The 18,961-nt window shown below is 61.2% G+C and overlaps 1 protein-coding gene across 7 annotated transcripts in view; it reads right to left on the minus strand.

Moving 5' to 3' along the window:
- ARHGAP44 (Rho GTPase activating protein 44) overlaps positions 1-18,961 on the minus strand; it is a 115,757-nt gene that overhangs the window by 53,558 nt on the left and 43,238 nt on the right. For all 7 annotated transcript variants that reach the window (XM_075903495.1, XM_075903491.1, XM_075903498.1 and 4 more), the window contains exon 2: positions 2,716-2,755. In XM_075903495.1, the coding sequence (XP_075759610.1) occupies positions 2,716-2,755 (40 nt within the window). The remainder of the gene's footprint in view (positions 1-2,715; positions 2,756-18,961) is intronic.

Below are 18,961 nucleotides of genomic sequence, written 5' to 3' on the forward strand. Positions count from 1 at the left end.
TCCATCCCTAGGGGTGTTTAAGTCCCGGCTGGACAGAGCCCTGGCTGGGCTGGTTGAGTTGGGTTGGCCCTGCCTTGGGCAGGGGGCTGGACTGGATGCCCCCGGAGGGCTCTGCCCGCCCTGCGGTTCTCTGAGTCTAGGCTGGATTTCTCCAAACCGCCGGGAAACATCCCAGGCCCAGGGCTCAGTTTTGCTGCTCACCTGACACCATGGTGCTACCCCGAGCAAAGGACGCCGCCGTGAGTTCTGCAGGGACGTTCATGCCCCGGCTTCTTCCCTGGAGGAATTGATGTCAGGCCCATGGGGCTCAGGCCATCACTCAGCAATCGCCCCAGACGACACAGGCCAGTGCACCCGCGTGCTAAGGGGCGCATATTGTGTCACTTCCCCTTTGCACTTGTCTACTGCCGCATCCCGACAAACCGAGACGGCTGGCTGCACCTGGCTGTGCCTGGCTGCATGTGGTTGCGTGTGTCTGTCCGTGGCTGTGTGTGTCTGTGCATGGCTGCACATGGCTGTCCGTGGCTGTGCCTGGCTCTGGCTGCGCATGGCTATCCATGGCTGTGTGTGTCTGCACATCGCTGCACATGGTGACATGTGTCCATGTATGGCTGCGTGTGGCTGTCCATGGCTGCGTGTGTCTGTGCGTGGCTGTCTGTGTCTGCATGTGTGTGCCTGGCTGCTTGTGGCTGCGCGTGTCTGCTTGTGGCTGCGCGTGTCTGCTTGTATGTGCCTGGCTGCATGTGGCTGTGTGTGGCTGTGCATGGCTGCACGTGGCGGCGCATGTCTGTGTGTGGCTGTGCGTGTCTGTGCGTGGTGGCGCATGTCTGTGTGTGGCTGTGTGTGGCTGCGCATGGCTGCATGTGTCTGCACGTGGCAGCACATGTCTGTGTGTGGCTGCATGTGGTGGCGCATGTCTGTGTGTGGCAACGCGTGTCTGTGCATGGCTGCACATGGCTGTGCATGGCTGCACGTGGCTGTGCATGGCTGTGCAATAGGAGGAGGAAGTGACGGCGTCTTCCGGAAAGTTTGGAAAAAACACTTCAAACTGTTCCAAAGAAATTCCCGTGACATTATCTGTTTCTTTTCCTGGTAACTACCAGAACACGTGTAGACAAGTGGCATCACTGTTTCTCAAGGGTCCAACTTCCTGTGCAGATGTTTCTTGTCAGACAAGAGAGCGGTGTATGAACGTGGTTCAAACGCTCACATACGATTAGAGGTGACATGAAAGCCAGGGAATTTAATCACGGTGACTGTGAACTCTTTAGGACAGGAATCATCTCTATTGGGTTTGTACAGCACCTTGCACAATGAGATTCTGACCCATGATTTGGGAATCCCCCTCCCTCCCTCTCTACACTGGGGACAGCAGGCGGAATGGCACCCTGCAGGCAGGAATGTTGCTGCTGACACAAAAATACAACTTCACGTTTCAGTGCAATCTACAGCAGTGTTTCTCAACCAGCAGTACTATTACCCTCAGGGGTGCTCGAGAGAAGGCTAGTGGGTACGTCAACACAACTGAAATTTGGAGAAAACGGAATTTTTGTTGTAAGTTTTACAGCACTTTATTATTTTTGTACTTTTTATACCCAACACTTTCATCTCCTGCCCAGCTCCAATTAAGTTGTTGAAGTTGTTTAAACAAATGTGTTGCCATGGTAGAAACAAACTGTGTGTGTCTCAAAACTGTAGGTACTAGGGGTACTTCTAATTTTCTTTTTTATAAAAAAAAAGGTTGAGAAACACTGATCTACAGTTACCTGCGCTGGACGGGGGGGCCCTGGCACACGCGTCGCAGGGAGCACGCCAAGTAGCGCTGTTACGTACATCAAGACACACCCTGTTGGAACGCACTAGGGTCGGGTGTGTCCCCTCTGCTCCTGGTAACCAGAACACGCGTCCAACCAAACTCCTAACGCAGGGAGCGGCCTGGCGTTATCTCTCACTTTATTAATAGCACGTGAACCTCAGAGACATCTTGAGCCTCGCGACCCCAGCCTCAGGTTCACGCCATGCCTACCCAGGGTCTGTTCAAAGCGCTCGAGAGCCGGGCTCACTTGACTCCTGGTGCCAAGGGCACCGCTGACCCACAGTTGAGCAGAGTTCGGCCAGCCGCGAGCGCCTTGGAAAACCCTCCCTCCTCTTTGAACGGGAGACAAAACCCACGTCTGCCAACTGCGCCAGGCCCACGAGCCCCCGGCCGAACGGCAGGCAGCCTGTTCCACCCGGTGTGTGCAGAAAGGCAACAAGCGCAGCTGCACATGGGACGGGGGGGCCGGTTCCTGGCTCCTGGAAGCCGTCCATGCTCTGACTGGATGGCAGCTGACGTCACCCTCAACAGCAGATGCTGTGTGCCCGGGCAGGGAGACAGCCAAAGGAGCAGTCTTCCACCCAGCATGCACTGCAGAGGGATGCGCCATCCTCCAGCCGAGCTCCCCTAAAGTCAGCTCCGGAGTGGGGAGCGAATGACCCTCGTGCTGGTGAGTGAGGGGTTTGTCCCAGAAAGACGAAATCACTCGCACAGGACCACCCCGGGGTCTGTCCACACCTGTGGACTTGAATCCAGGCCTCCCTCCCGAGTTCTAGGCCAACACCCTGACCACTAGCCCAGCTTGCCTCTCTCGGCGCACTGAAATCTAGACCCCCCTCCCCCCCCCGGAGGCCGCTCTTGGACTGTGGTTGCCAGCTGTGAGGAAAGAGGCAATTTACCTGCAAGAGATCTTCACTCAGCACTTCTGTCTTCTCAGCTCTGAAAGGACAAAAGCAGAAGTTAGGGGCGAGACAGACAAAAAACATCCGAGAGCCGGCTACGCACCCAGGCGGCCTCACCCCCGGAGAGACCCCACGTGCCCTGAAATGATATATAGTCCCAGGCCTTGACCGGGGGATTGGGCTGTTCCCTGTACAACCCCAGTGGGTTAGAGCCACAAGGGAACAACAGACGCAGCCACCCCGCGGTAAACACTTGAGGGTTGTTACAGGACAATGGCTGAGCCCTGCCTCTGCGGGTTCTGGCCTGATCTCCTGGACCGAGGACCTGAGAGGTGCAGGGGTCTCTGCTCAGAAGCCGATTAAGTTTCCCTGGGGCCCACGGCTAGAACAAGAGGGGGGCCCGGCCCACCCCATCTGCCTGCAGCCCCTCCCACACCACCCTCCCCTTCCCTAGGACCCCATCCATTGTCCACCCAGGCTCCTCCCCCAAGTCCCCCATCCCACAACCCGCGTGCACCTTTCTGCCCCCTCCATGCTGGCCCCAAGGCTGGAGAAGCTCTGTCCCGATGCCCCGGCCCCAGGGCACCGAGGGAATCCCCAGTCGCAGGGCCACAGTGGGGACCTGTAAGCTGGGGCTCCCCCCGCCAGCCCCATGTGTGGCATCATGTCGGGGTCTCCCTGATCCTGCAGCCCCGTAGCAGCACGAACAGGCTCCTCCAGCCAGTAGAATAGAGCATTTATTGCTTCTCCAGGATACAGCCCAGCACAGACGGGATGTGGTTACAGGAGTCAAGGCCAGGCTGCCTCAGACCCCTGAGGTTAGGGGGTCCACTGCCCCCCCTTCCCCTTTAGACCCTCAGTCCTCCAGTTAGGTTGTTCCCTTCATGTCTTCCAGCCAGCAACTGCCCCTTCCCCCACCCACTCGCTTGCTTAGTTCCCTCGCTGCCCTCAACCGGTCTGACCGGTTGGGTCTTTGTCCACAGGACCTAGGCAGCCCACCTGCTGGGCAGTGCTCACAGACATTGGCCAGTAGGGGTCAGTCACAGCCCACAGCCCAAGCACAGCGACCAGCAAGGACCTGACACTACGTCACTGAGTGTGGGTGAGTCAGTGGGAATCACACAGCCCAGCGCAGGGGGGCACCGGGTCACAGAGCAGACGCCCCCCCGCTACGTCACACCATGCTCCTGTGGGGACGCAGGGCTATGGCTTCTCTTGCCCCACCCCCCAGGGCTTCTCTGGAGAGCAGAGTTGGGCACATGGGCTTCCCTGGGGCTTCTTCAGGGTCGGGGTCGAGGCACTGGGGGCTTATTCTGCTGGAGACTGGGCTGGAGGGCCACTGGGGGGGCTCCCATCCAGCAGCATTTGCTGAGGCAGGGTGAGAGGGGCGCTGGGGGGCTTTCCCCAGCCCACGGCTTCTACTGGAGTGGGACTTGGGGGGCTGACGGGGTTTCCCCTGTCCCACAGCTTCTGACAGGGCCAGGGCCATGGGGTCTGCCCTCACCCTGCCTGCTGGGGCACCCTGTTGGCCAGGGTCCCGGGCCTGGACCTTGTGGGCCCAATAGCTAGTCTGCCATGGCTTCTTCTGGACACACATGGTCTCTCTCCCTGGGGGCCTTGCTGGGGAGCGTATTGGGAACAGGCTGGCACAGACACCGCCTGGCAGGCCAGAAGAAGCTGAGTGCGGGGTGATCCGCAGGGAGGCCTGGAGGCAGGACAGACGTGCATGGGGGGGGCTTGTTGTTTTAGGGTCCTGGTCTCTAAACTAGGGATGTAAAAACCGGCTCAGCTGATTAACCACTTCAGCGCCTCGTGTGAACCGGTTAGTCACCGGCCGTGGGCTGCTCTGGCCCCACCGGGCTGCCGTGGGCGGGGCGGGGCGGCTCTTGCCAGCCGGGCCCTCCAGTGAACCGGTTCCCCAGTAAGCATGCTGGCAAGGCTAAGGGCTACCGAGGAAGTGGGTCACCGTTTAACCCTTTACGGCCCTGCCCTACACACTCTGTCCATGCCGTGGTCCGTGCCACCTCCCCGCTCCCATGGTCACAGGCGCCTGAAGGGAAGGGCTGGCCGGGTCTGGACACAGGCAGACCTGCTGGGCAAGCCTGGCACAGCAGCTCAGGGATGGGACAGTCACCCGATGCCAGCCCAGAAGACAGGGAGGCCCGAGGCCAGACACCGGCCGGGTCTCAGACACCAGAGGGGCAGCTGACCCCATAACCTGACAAGCGCCACCCGGGAAACCACAGTCCTCCCCTGTGTCGGGGGACACCCTCCTGAGCCACTGAGCAGCACTAGCCACTGGGTCCAACCTGGGCCAACCCAGGCCTATCACGACAGGCTCCTTGTCTCCGGGACCCCCCACGAGGGTGCAGCTGTATCTCCGCTGCACGGGGTCGAGCAAGGCAGGTGACACCGGCAGGGCTTCTCGGGGGGCGGGGGGGGAGGGGAGGAAGGGAACCGGCGGAGCACAATGCTCCAGCAACAATTCCGTTTTACAGGCGGAGCCAAACCACATCTCAGGACACGCCCCCGAGCTTGGGGGTAACTCCTGCTCGACCCCCGCTGAGGTCCCACAATGGAGCTGAGTTGCCTTGGGAGCAATGATTCCAGCTCTCAGAAACAGCAATGCAGCTAGCTCAGCTAGGGTCACTGAGTCAGGCTGAAGGGAAGGTCCGAGCTCAGAGACTCCTGATACCTTGACACGGTAAAACGCCTTTCAGGAGAGAACAGCCGAGCCCATCTGAAACCATCGACAGTTAAACCTCTCAGCCCCCAGCCAGATAAAGCATCTCCCCATTTCGTAGATGGGCAAACTGAGGTACAGCGTGGCAAAGTGATTTGCCTAAGCTCCCAAAGTGAGGTAGTTGCATAGCACAAGGCAGGCTGTGCCAGGAGTATTCCTGTCCCCCAGAACAGCTCTGCTCAGGCCCCCACGGAGAAAGCTTGGCGGACGTTTCCCTGCGCAGTGATAAATACCACAACTCCTGGAACGGATCTTCTACGTCGGCTAGGTATCGGCACTCCCTTGGCCTACCGCACGGTTCCATAAAAGCACCCATGGCAGCCGCAGCAGTGCACGGTTCCTCACTCGAACTGGCACCCAGGAGCCCGGGCAGGGAAGAATTGTCTAATCCATGGGCCGAAATCAACCCTTGCTAAGCCCTGCTTCCCTTTCAAAAGGACATGCAATCCGGTGGCACCCACAAATGTATCAAGGCATGAACTTTGGTGGTTAAAGCCCACGTCATCAGAGGCATCGGAGTGAAACTGACAGAATCCGGAGAGTAGATAAGAGCAAAAGAAGCTACTGGTCAATTGTCGGACCCGTGTTAACGAAGCTGATTAAGTCCGAGCAGATGTGCCTTGTTTGTCCCATTTGATGTTCCTCCCTTTGCTACCACTGATGGCTGGGGCTGTCGTCTGCTCTCCCCAAACCCTCCCGCCAGGAGACGATTCAATGCTCTGGTAACCCGCTGGGCGATGCAGCCGGGCTGGATTCACTGATCGCTCCCCGGACGGCTTCCTGTTGCAAGGGAAAGAAGCGTTTCCCTCGGCAAGGACACTGCAGAGCGGCCCGCAGCTGCTGCCGACACCCGCTGCTAAGTCAGCAGCTCGTGCCTTCCTGTGGGTGCGAGCGGGACAGTCGAGTCCCCACGGGGCCCTCAAGCTTCCCTGCCCCTGAGCCCACCTGGGGTCCGGCACCGCTGCCGCGCTGCCTGGGGGGCCGCCCCTCTGAGACACTGCCAGCGACAGCCCTGACTTAGGCATTGGCTCCTCTCCACGGTCCCGGCTCCCATGTGGGGGCGACTCTGCAGCCTCGGGGGGAGAGGGACGCCTCGCTGTAGGAGGGCCCTGACTAGCAAAGCTGGGGCCTGGCGCTTAGGATTGCCAGATGGTTTAAAAAAATACCAAACATCTCCCCCCCCCCCCAAAAAAAAAACACCGGGAAAAAATTCCGTTGAGAAAAAACAAGGGGGAGACCAAAGTTGTTCAGCAAAAAAAAAAAAAAAAGGGCACTGCGCCTTTAAACGACCCCATGCTCCTTACTCCCCTGCCAGATGCGGCAGGGGAAAATTGTCCCTGCCGAGCTTCAGTCCAAGGGAAACAGGGAATACCGGCCATTTGTTTTAACCGGACGGGGGCCCAAATAACAGACAGTCTGGGCAAAAACCAGACACCTGGCAACCCTACCGGTGCTTTGGGGGTGGAGGGGAAAGGAAACACATGGGCGAGCGACGGAAGCGGAGGGCGAGAAGTCAGCTACCACCATGCAACGAAGCAAGAGAGACTTCCAACCGGGGCCCGATCCGGTCCCTATCTGCCGCTGGCCACAGAACATGCTGAGCTGCCTCCGCCATGTGGACCTTGGGCTAGGAGTCATGGGTCAAAGGGACGTTGCAAATTCACTGGAAACAGGCTGCCCCTGCTGCTGTGTCTGAGTCCCCGAGCACAGCCTGACTGCTCCAGCTGAGCCCTGCGGTTACAGCCCCGCCAGGCCGCACGGTCTGCTTGGGTGTCGGGGGAGGAGGTCGGGTGTCCTAGGGCGTGGGTCACACTAGCCGCAATTGGTGAGCCGGTTCCTTGGGGCTGCAGGTACCCCCAGACCTAGCAGTGCCTTAATATCTCGGGAATGCCCTTCCCTTCTATTCCATACAGCAAAGCAGGGACATGGTACACAGCCGGCGGACTGCGCCCCTCGCCTGTACCCGAGCCGCACAGCGCTTCCCAACCACAACACCCACTCAGCTAGGGCCTGCACATCACGTTCCTCGTTTGTTTTATGGCACCCCAAAGCGTTACAGCCCAAGGCCAAGAGACAGTCGCCAGCAGGAAGGGCTTGCGCTGTAGCTGCAGAGGTGTTCCGAAGCGCGGGTGGGAACAGACCGACAATCGGCGACACGTGGTGGGAGGAAGGACGTTTGTAATGACTGTGCATTTGGCAAGCGCGCATGCCGGCTCCGTTACACTGCGCGCCCGTCACACACTGGCAGGGCGGAGTTCACCCGCGCCGGGCCGCAGCGCACGGCCTGGGAAGATGCGCGCAAAGCAAAGGGGCACACGGGACTCGCCTGGGAGAGGCCAAGTGCGCGGGGCTGGCCTCTGATTGCCAGACTCACATTTGGGCAGGGGAAATTGGTGTGCTCCAGACGCCAGCACTGCCTCTCCAGCCTCTTGCTGGGCACATACCACTTCGCCCACGATTTGTCCCCCTTACGTGTTCAAGCGGTGCCAGGCATTAGCCCGGAGCCTTAAGGAGACGGCCTGCTGGTTACTGCAGAGACTGCCGCTCTGGCTGAACCGAGGGGGCTGAGCCGAGAGTTCTCCTGGTTTGGCTGTGCAGGGGCGGCAGGGCTCCCCCCGGCTTTCCTCATTGGTTCCCCGACGCCTGGATCTGCTGCCCTGCAGGGCCGACTGGAGCTGGGGGAGATGAGCGAGTCTGGGAACGAACGGGACCCAGAGGGACTGCTGAGCATTCGACTCATTGGACGTTGCTCCTTGCCATTATCTGTTAGCAGACGTGTGCAGACCGGGGAGGGCACCCCCACAACTCAGGGTGCCAATTAAAACAAACGGCAGAGCTCTGAAAATGGGGGGGGGGCACAAAGCCCCTGGCGTCCAGGCAGGCAGTTGGCCCCGCGCGCCAGAACAGCTGGAAGCAGCGACACTCACGCAGGCTCCCAAGGTCCCGCAAATCAACGCAAGTGTCACCCCCGGGTCTTCGGAAGGGCCAAGGGCGCAGCTCGGATTCTTATCGCCCGTGAACTGCGGAGACAGGGGGCCCGAGTCTCTTCTCCGTTCCTCCCGGGGAACTCCACCGACACCGGGGGGTTGTGCCAGATTTTCACTAGTGCAAGAGGAGAACCAGGCCCACAAGGCTACATTGCACACGGAGTTCTAGCTCGTTGCTTGTGCGTGGAAGGCCGTGGCTGGACAAAGCGTCACGTCCGAAGGGCAAAGGCTCCTCTGCATCCCCAGAGAAGAGGTGTCTGTAGCCCACCCACGATGCTAATGCTGCACGGATCCAGCCTCGGCGCGAACAGGGCTGGAACCAACCCAAGGCCATTCCCAGTCGGCTTCCTCGTGACTTACTGCTGAAAGAGCTGGAACAATCCCTGTTCGGGGGGATGCCCCGTCATGTGGAACTCACCTTGGCTGTGTCTAGACTGCACCCCTTTTTCGTAAAAGGGATGCAAATTAGACACTGCACAATTGCAAATGAAGCAGGGATTTAAAGCCCCCCCGCTTCATTAGCATAAACATGGCTGCCGCTTTTTTCCGGCTCGGAGCTTTGCTGGAAAAAAGCGCCAGTCTAGACGCGGATCTTTCGGAAAATAACGCCTTTTCTGAACGATCCCTTATTCCTCTTAAAATAAGCGGCAGCCATGTTTATGCTAATGAAGCCGGGGGGATTTAAATCCCTGCTTCATTTGCAATTGCGATGTGTCTAATTTGCATCCCTTTTAGGAAAAAGGGGTGCAGTCTAGACACAGCCCTTCAGTCTGCAACGGCACAGGACCCGGCGCGAGCCAGAACCGAGCTGGGCTGCCTGGCTGCCTCCCTCCTAATACACTTTAAATACCGAGCCGTAGCAGGGGTAGGTCCCGGACCCGGTGCAAGCTGGGTCTGAGCCAGGCTGCTGGCCAGCCTGCTAAAAAACTGACTGGGAGGGCGTGTGTGTGGGGGGGGCAATGTGTGTAGTCTATAACAGTGACCTATACGCTTTCGCTTAATCGGTTAATCCACTACACTATTACATCCCTATAGCAGATCGCTGGGCGCGCTCAGCCTGCAGCTGTAAATCATGCGCTAAATCACACGCTGCCGTTTGAAAGCCAAGGCTCCCTTGAAAGCAGGAGAGAGAAATCTGTTCTCCCTCTTTCAAGGTCACCAGCAGCAGAGACCCAGCCTGTCCAGGGCGCTCACACGCAGCAGAGACCCAGCCCGTCCAGGGCGCTCACACGCAGCAGGGACCCAGCCCGTCCAGGGCGCTCGCACGCAGCAGAGACCCAGCCTGTCCAGGGCGCTCACACGCAGCAGAGACCCAGCCCGTCCAGGGCGCTCACACGCAGCAGGGACCCAGCCCGTCCAGGGCGCTCGCACGCAGCAGAGACCCAGCCTGTCCAGGGCGCTCACACGCAGCAGAGACCCAGCCCGTCCAGGGCGCTCACACGCAGCAGGGACCCAGCCCGTCCAGGGCGCTCGCACGCAGCAGAGACCCAGCCTGTCCAGGGCGCTCACACGCAGCAGGGACCCAGCCCGTCCAGGGCGCTCGCACGCAGCAGAGACCCAGCCCGTCCAGGGCGCTCACACGCAGCAGAGACCCAGCCTGTCCAGGGCGCTCACACGCAGCAGAGACCCAGCCCGTCCAGGGCGCTCACACGCAGCAGAGACCCAGCCCGTCCAGGGCGCTCGCACGCAGCAGAGACCCAGCCTGTCCAGGGCGCTCGCACGCAGCAGAGACCCAGCCTGTCCAGGGCGCTCGCACGCAGCAGAGACCCAGCCCGTCCAGGGCGCTCGCACGCAGCAGAGACCCCGCCTGTCCAGGGCGCTCGCACGCAGCAGAGACCCCGCCTGTCCAGGGCGCTCGCACGCAGCAGAGACCCAGCCTGTCCAGGGCGCTCACATGAAGCAGCTGCACAGACAAGCGCGTCCACCTCCACCCCCGGCTGCCAAATCAGCGCAGCGAGGCAGGCGAGGGAGCGGGCCAACACACACGGGCGCTAAAACAGGAAAGCTGCAAAGAGCCAAGGAACGTCACTGCAACCCTGGCAGACCGACGGCAGGTTTTAGGGTCGCTCCGGGTGGCAGAACCAGTGTCGTGTGTGTACATCTCCGGTCAGCGCCGTGCGTACATTGCACGTGTGAAAACACATGTTCGGATGTCACAGACCAGGCCTGTTCTCCACTGGGGGCTGCTAACACCATTCTATTTTTACTCTGCACCGTTCTGTAAATCCCTCTTGGTACGTTTTTCCCCAGCTAATTTTTGCCCTTCCTTTCTCCAGGGCTGACTGTGATTGCATCTGTCATGTTGCAAGTAGGAAAGTAAGCGACTAGTCACTCCCCACTTCTTTGCTGCCTCTATTGGGGGGGGGGGGAGCCGGTGCTCCCCCCAGCACTGTCTCTGTGGGGGAGGGACAGGGGTACAGCAGTGAACTGGTGGTGCTTCTGCCTTTGAAATGTAGCAAGAGCCGGCGGGGCGGAGACGCCCATATCGACTAATGCAAATTCCATCGACTCTTCGATTAGTGGATTAATCTAAAGGTAACACCCCTAGCTGCAAGAGCCAGGCTGGCGTCCCTTGGGCGCACGTCTCTTGCAGGACATGAGCAAGGTGGATGATGCGGTAGCGGAGCCAGCACACCGTCAGTTACACACTCAGACAGCAGGTGGTGCTCTCACGTCGCAATGCTGCTAGGATGACAGCATCACTCGGAGCTGGACTGATGTTGGAGTGCGTCGTGTGTTCCGAAAGCTCCTGCTTCCGGGTTCCAGCGAGCGCCCAGGCAGGCCCGGGGCAGCGAGGGCTTTCAGAACAAGGACAGCTCCTTGCACCGCTCACGAGGTGACTCACCCTGGGTTCAAAGTCTCAGAACACTCCCCTGCTGCTTCCTTCGCTGCCCTGCAACCACAGGACCGCGGACGATTGTTCTACAGCCACGCACGCAGGCACCAAACACTGCCAACCTCTCCCAGCCCAGGGTCGGCAACAGCCACCCAACCAGGGCCACGTGTGGGTTTATAGCTGCCACGAGAGACCCTGGGGTCCGGCAGAGTATGACAGATCCAGAACTCCAAACTGGGGGTAGGAGGAGGACCAGTTCTGAGACCTGCCCCCTGCCCCATCACAGCCTTCCTGGAGGCCGCCAGCCAGTAGCTTCCCCACAAATATCCAAACAACATCCAAGGATGCCCAATTTAAGCCCCCTTGGGTTGGATTTTCAAATGTGCTGAAGTTCTGGGACCGCCAGGCTCGGCAGCTCTGAAAAGACAGGCCACGGAGGCTCAGAAAGGGCACCCAGAAGCACAGGAAACATTCAGAAATGTTGGCCATAACTCCGGTCTCCAGCTTCCCGTCTGTGAAATGGGCATAGCAGTGGCAGTGGTGGAGGGCAGCTCATGAGATCCTAGTGCTTTGAGAGCCATTCGGGAGCTACGGAGATGCAGTGGGCAGGTGACCTTGGAGTAGGGTTGTTAATGGGGAACCGGTAAGTCTCATCCCCGCTGGGTGAGGCTTACTGGTTATGGTTAGCTGGCGGGGGAGGGAGCAGCCCTCTGCCCGTTGCAGGTAGCCCCACAGGCCTGCTGAGGGCGCAGGGTGCTCCAGCCCGCCCGGAGCAGCCCTCATTCGCAGTCGGAGGGAAGGGGGGGCTGCGCCAGCCTGGCCTCAGCAGCAGCAGCAGGCCGGGGCGGGGGGAACTCCAGCACAGCTGAGCCGGAGCATCCCCCCTACTCGCCCCCATTTCATCGCTTAACCATTTCACTCATCCAAGGGGGTTTCACATCCCTAGCTTGGACGGTGCCTACCTGCCCGGGCTGCAGCCGTTGGCAGAGGGCTCGTGCAGGAGTTGGCTCGGTGTCTGCTTTGCACCAGGCCGTGCGGGTTCTTCACGCTCACGAGCGCTACAAATTCCCCTCGCACAATTCCCCTCTGCCCACCTGGCTCCCCGCCCCCGCCGGGCGTGTGACAAAGACGCAGGGACGATTACTGCAGCGGAGGGTGCGGTCGGCGCATGGACCGATTCTCGTCTCTCAGCCAGGCCCCTGGAGGGGCTATTTTGAACCAGTGAGTTTCATGCTGGTGAAACGTGCCATATGGCTCCTCCAGAGGCCAAAGTCTGGGATTCATCCGCAGAACAGGGGCAGCACCGGAGCAGCCTGCCTAGCACCGTGTCCTCCCCACGCTACCCCCAAATACTCCAGGAACACCCCCCCCCAAGCCCGGAGGCTGCCCTCGTGCGAACGGGGGGCTTGGCCTACATGGCCCCTTCAGAGCGGGGTCCCCTTGCTGAGAGGATGCGAAGCAACACTGGGATTCGCACAGCTGCCATTCTGGGACCTGGGCGGAACTCCCCACCCCCGAGCCCACCACAGCACCGACAGGCACCGAGCGGTGCTCTCTGCTACGGACATGGCCCTGACCTAGAAGTGCTCGACTCCAGCCTGGGGCTCTCACGCTTTCCCCGCACACTGGGCCGGGACGAGTTCAAATCCACAGACTTCCTGGCAGGCAGCTTCCTTCCCATTCAGCTCAGCATCTCCCATCCCAGCTTAGCAGCTAATGCAGCAGCTTTCACGGGAAGTGCACACCAACTGTACACAGACACACACACATGCACACCAGTGCACATGCACTGTACACACACACACACACAGTGCACATGCACTGCACAGATACACACACAAGGGCACGTGCACTGTGCAGACTCACATATGAGTGCACACGCACTGCACACAGACACACACACACACGAGTGCACACACACTGTACAGACACACACACAGACGAGTGCCCGCGCACTGCACACAGACACACACACAAGTGCACGCGCACCGTACATAGACACACACACACACAAGTGCACGCGCACTGTACACACACACAAAGTGCACGCGTGCCGTACACAGACACACACAAAAGTGCACGTCCACCGTACACAGACACACACACACACAAGTGCACGTCCACCGTACACAGACACACACACGAGTGCACTCGTGTCCGCCCGATTAGACAGACACACCCCTGAGACGTACACTAGTTAGAGCTTTAAATGCCATTTAGCAGCTGGACACAAGGGAGCCGGCGTCCCAGGAGGACCAAGCCCGCCGCTCGTTGGGCTTTCACAAAGAACGAGGCACTCAGGTTGGATTCTGCTTAATTTGGCAGGAGAATTCGTTGGGTCTCAGAGCAGACGTACAATTCCCAAGACAGCCACTCGGCAAGCTCCCCCCCGCCGCCTCCTCCCAGATCACACATTTCTCTTCGCTCTGGAAGTTCTCCCGGCCCTCGGTTCTCTCCCATCTCAGGATACCCCCTTCCGCTCGTGGGCAGGGTCAAGAGACCGAAGGGGAGTCCCAGGACACCCGGAAAACTACAACAACTGCTCCCGGGGTTGTTTCCGAGGGGGTCAGAGGAAAACACCCGACTGCCCTCGTGCTCCAGTCCAGGGTTGCGTGGCCGCCTGGTGCTGCCAGGACAAAGGGGAAAATCCCACTGCAGCCATTCTGCCTCTCTGGGCTCCGCCTGAGCGGATGCAACGTGCGAGTAAAGCGGATGCCGGTGGGCACGGCCAGCGCAGCTCTTCCCGGCGGAGCCCCTCGCCCCCGGGGCAGACCCCAGGACCAGCCCTGGCCACGCTTGGCCCTCTCTGACTGGCATGCCCCTGCAGTGGGGCGGAGGGCCGCCCACCCACCAGAGCGGGAGGAGCCCCAGCCAGCCTTAGCGGGCAGCACCCGGCCCCAGCGACCCACCGGAAGCCAGGAGGCGGGACCAGGGAGATAAAAGGCAGCCAGAGAGGCCAGGTGGAGCCCAGCGACCGAAGGAGGCAGATGCCAAGGGAGGAGCTGGAGCCAGGGGAAGCCGGGGACCGGCCTGGGCCGCCGGGCCCACAACCGGGCGACAGTCTGGAAGGACAGCTCACCCGGCCAGAGGGGCCCAGGGGACCGGCACGGGACCCAGGCTCGGCCGAGGGGCGGCCGGTGGCCGCGTGGCTGGGGCAGAGCCAGGCCAGCGCGTGGTGGAGCGGATCCCTGCTGACCCAACAGCAGACGGCTCTGCTGCTGCCAGGGCCCTGGGCTGGGGCGCCGTGGGGAGGGCGGGCCTGGGTCCCCCCTGCCACCGCTCTTGGGTCGATCCGCAGCCCGCGTCTCCCAGGCCCCCGCCCAGCAAGGGCATCCGGCCGGGTGCCTCCATTCAGACTGTTCGAGGGGTTGTTTGCTGCCCCGCCCGGAACCAGGGCTGGGGTTGCTCCTGCCTAGCACTGGGGGCTGCCTTGAGCTGAAAGCCACAGCCAATCCCCACAAGAGACTGAGCGGGGGGCTGTGGGGCGGAGCGGCTGCCTGCTGACCCAGGGGGAGGAGCCCCTCCCAGGGCCCTACAGGGCTACACCCCCCACAAGTGGTGGGGAACCGTCTCCCTCTGTGCTCCGCACCGGTCGCTGCACAGGCCTCCGAGCCACAGCGCAGCCCCACGGGGCTGAGGGCCTTGGGCTGGTGCCGTCTGCAGGGGAAGAGGGAGGGGGGATGTGAGAGCAGCCTCCAGCTCCCTGAAGGGGGGTCCACAGAGGCTGGTGAGAGGCTGTTCTCAGGGGGGCAGAACGAGGAGCAATGGGCTCAAGTGGCAGTGGGGGAGGACTAAGTTGGACAGTAGGAAAAGCTCTTTCCCTAGGAAGGTGGGGAAGCGCTGGGCTGGGTTCCCTAGGGGGGGGGGGATCTCCGTCCCTAGAGGTTTTAAGTCCCAGCTGGACCATGCCCTGGCCGGGCTGGTTGAGTTGGGTGGGTCCTGCTTTGGGCAGGGGCTGGACTGGGCTCCCGAGGTCTCTGCCTGCCCTGGGGTTCTCTGGTTCTACGACTGGCGGCAGGACTCCCTGGGGGTTGCCAGACGGCTCCTGCCGCGGCTGGTGCTCTGGGTTTGCCAGCAGGCGCGGCGGACGCAGACCCAGCGAGAGGGTTCTATGGGGACTGACAGGTTCGGGTGAGCTTAGCAGTGAGCCATACGCAGGCAGAGCCCTGAGACTCATGGACTTTAAGGTCAGAAGGGACCATTATGATCATCTAGTCTGACCCCCTGCACAGTGCAGGCCACAGAATCTCACCCACCCCTCCTAGAATAATCCTCTCACCTATATCTCAGATATTGAAGCCTTCAAATACTTTGAAGACCCCAAGATGCAGAGAATCCTCCAGCTGTGACCTGTGCCCCATGCTACAGAGGAAGGCGAAAAACCTCCAGGGCCTCTGCCAATCTACCCTGGAGGAAAATTCCTTCCCGACCCCAAATATGGCGATCAGCTAAACCCTGAGCATGTGGGCAAGACTCATCAGCCAGACACCCAGAAAGTTCTCTATAGTAACTCCTATCATCCCTCCATTGACCTATTTCCAACTGATAATGAATGGTCAATTAGTTACCAAGATCGTGTTCTCAAACCATCCCCTTATCATAGAATCATAGAACTGGAAGAGACCTCAGAAGGTCAAGTCCAGCCCCCTGCTCTAGGCAGGACCAATCCCAACTAAATCAACCCGGCCAGGGCTTTGTCAAGCCGAGACTTAAACACCTCTAGGGACGGAGACTCCACTACTTCCCTAGGGAACCCATTCCAGTGCTTCACCACCCTCCTAGGGAAATAGTTTTTCCTAATATCCAACCTGGACCTCTCCCACTGCAACTTGAGACCATTGCTCCTCGTTCTGCCATCTGTCACCACTGAGAACAGCCTCTCTCCATCCTCTTTGGAACCTCCCTTCAGGAAGTTGAAGGCTGCTCTCAAATCCCCCCTCACTCTTCTCTTCTGCAGACTAAACAGACCCAAGTCCCTCAGCCTCTCCTCATAAGTCATATGCTCCAGCCCCCTAATCATTGTGATCGCCCTCCGCTGGACCCTCTCCAATGCGTCCACATCCTTTTTGTAGTGGGGGGCCCAGAACTGGACACAATACTCCAGATGTGGCCTCACCAGAGCAGAATAAAGGGGAATAATCACTTCTCTAGATCTGCTGGCAACGCTCCTCTTAATGCAACCTAATATGCCATTAGCCTTCTTGGCTACAAGGGCGCACTGTGGACTCATATCCAGCTTCTCATCCACTGTAACCCCCAGGTCCTTTTCTGCAGAACTGCTACTTAGATGGTTGGTCCCCAGCTTGTAACTATACTTGGGATTCTTCCGTCCCAAGAGCAGGACTCTACACTTGTCTTTGTTGAACCTCATCAGATTTCTTGTGGCCCAATCCTCCAATTTGTCTAAGTCACTCTGGACCCTCTCTCTGCCCTCCAGCATATCTACCTCTCCCCCCAGCTTAGTGTCATCTGCAAACTTGCTGAGGGTGCAATCCATCCCCTCATCCAGATCATTAATAAAGATACTGAACAAAACCGGTCCTAGAACCGAACCTTGGGGCACTCCGCTAGAAACCGACCGCCATCCTGACATCGAGCCGTTGATCACTACCCGCTGGGCCCGGCCTTCTAGCCAGATTTCTATCCATCTTACCGTCCATTTATCCAATCCACATTCCTTTAACTTGCTGGCAAGAATATTGTGGGAGACCGTATCAAAAGCCTTGCTAAAGTCCAGGTAGATCACATCCACTGACTTTCACCCCCGCGCCCTCTATGCACGGACCAGGGGTTGCCTGCTCACAGGCACGCCAAGGTGCCCCATGCTGCCCTTCCAGTGTGGCGACTCTGCAGGGCAGACGGCTCGGGACTCTGCCAACGCACAGTGCTGGGCGCCGGGGGTGTGTGCGCGTGCCAGGCCTGGCTTCTTCTACTGCCCTCCACGGAAATGCAGCCGCCTGCATGCTCTGGGCTGCAACACACTCACAATAAAACCAGGATCCATGCCCAGCCCACTGCAACGGTCCCCAGCTGCTGTCCTCCGAGCCCAGGAGGACACACGGACCCACCCGACAGCACGAGGGGGAGCCCGGGAGGGCACACGGACCCAGCCCCGCAGCCCGAGGGGGAGCCCGGGAGGGCACATGGACCCAGCCCCACAGCCCGAGGGGGAGCCCAGGAGGACACACGGACCCAGCCCCAGAGCCCGAGGGGGAGCCCGGGAGGGCACACGGACCCAGCCCCACAGCCCGAGGGGGAGCCCAGGAGGACACACGGACCCAGCCCCAGAGCCCGAGGGGGAGCCCGGGAGGGCACACGGATCCAGCCACAGAGCCCGAGGGGGAGCCCGGGAGGGCACAGGCACCCAGCCCCACAGCCCGAGGGGGAGCCCAGGAGGACACACGGACCCAGCCCCGCAGCCTGAGGGGGAGCCCGGGAGGACACACGGACCCACCCGACAGCCCGAGGGGGAGCCCGGGAAGACACACGGATCCAGCCACAGAGCCCGAGGGGGAGCCCGGGAGGGCACAAGGACCCAGCCCCACAGCCCGAGGGGGAGCCCAGGAGGACACACGGACCCAGCCCCAGAGCCCGAGGGGGAGCCCGGGAGGGCACACGGATCCAGCCACAGAGCCCGAGGGGGAGCCCGGGAGGACACACGGACCCAGCCCCACAGCCCGAGGGGGAGCCCAGGAGGACACACGGACCCAGCCCCACAGCCCGAGGGGGAGCCCAGGAGGACACACGGACCCAGCCCCAGAGCCCGAGGGGGAGCCCGGGAGGGCACACGGACCCAGCCCCACAGCCCGAGGGGGAGCCCAGGAGGACACACGGACCCAGCCCCACAGCCCGAGGGGGAGCCCGGGAGGGCACACGGACCCAGCCCCGCAGCCCGAGGGGGAGCCCGGGAGGGCACACGGACCCAGCCCCACAGCCTGAGGGGGAGCCCGGGAGGACACACGGACCCAGCCCCACAGCCCGAGGGGGAGCCCGGGAGGACACACGGACCCAGCCCCACAGCCCGAGGGGGAGCCCGGGAGGGCACACGGACCCAGCCCCACAGCCCGAGGGGGAGCCCGGGAGGACACACGGACCCAGCCCCACAGCCCGAGGGGGAGCCCGGGAGGGCACACGGACCCAGCCCCACAGCCCGAGGGGGAGCCCGGGAGGGCACACGGACCCAGCCCCACAGCCTGAGGGGGAGCCCGGGAGGACACACGGACCCAGCCCCACAGCCCGAGGGGGAGCCCGGGAGGACACACGGACCCAGCCCCACAGCCCGAGGGGGAGCCCAGGAGGACACACGGACCCAGCCCCAGAGCCCGAGGGGGAGCCCGGGAGGGCACACGGACCCAGCCCCACAGCCCGAGGGGGAGCCCAGGAGGACACACGGACCCAGCCCCAGAGCCCGAGGGGGAGCCCGGGAGGGCACACGGATCCAGCCCCAGAGCCCGAGGGGGAGCCCGGGAGGGCACACGGACCCAGCCCCACAGCCCGAGGGGGAGCCCGGGAGGGCACAAGGACCCAGCCCCACAGCCCGAGGGGGAGCCCAGGAGGACACACGGACCCAGCCCCAGAGCCCGAGGGGGAGCCCGGGAGGGCACACGGACCCAGCCCCAGAGCCCGAGGGGGAGCCCGGGAGGACACACGGACCCAGCCCCAGAGCCCGAGGGGGAG

This window comes from Pelodiscus sinensis, chromosome 20 (genome assembly GCF_049634645.1).
Source record: "Pelodiscus sinensis isolate JC-2024 chromosome 20, ASM4963464v1, whole genome shotgun sequence".
Classification (NCBI taxonomy): domain Eukaryota; kingdom Metazoa; phylum Chordata; order Testudines; family Trionychidae; genus Pelodiscus; species Pelodiscus sinensis.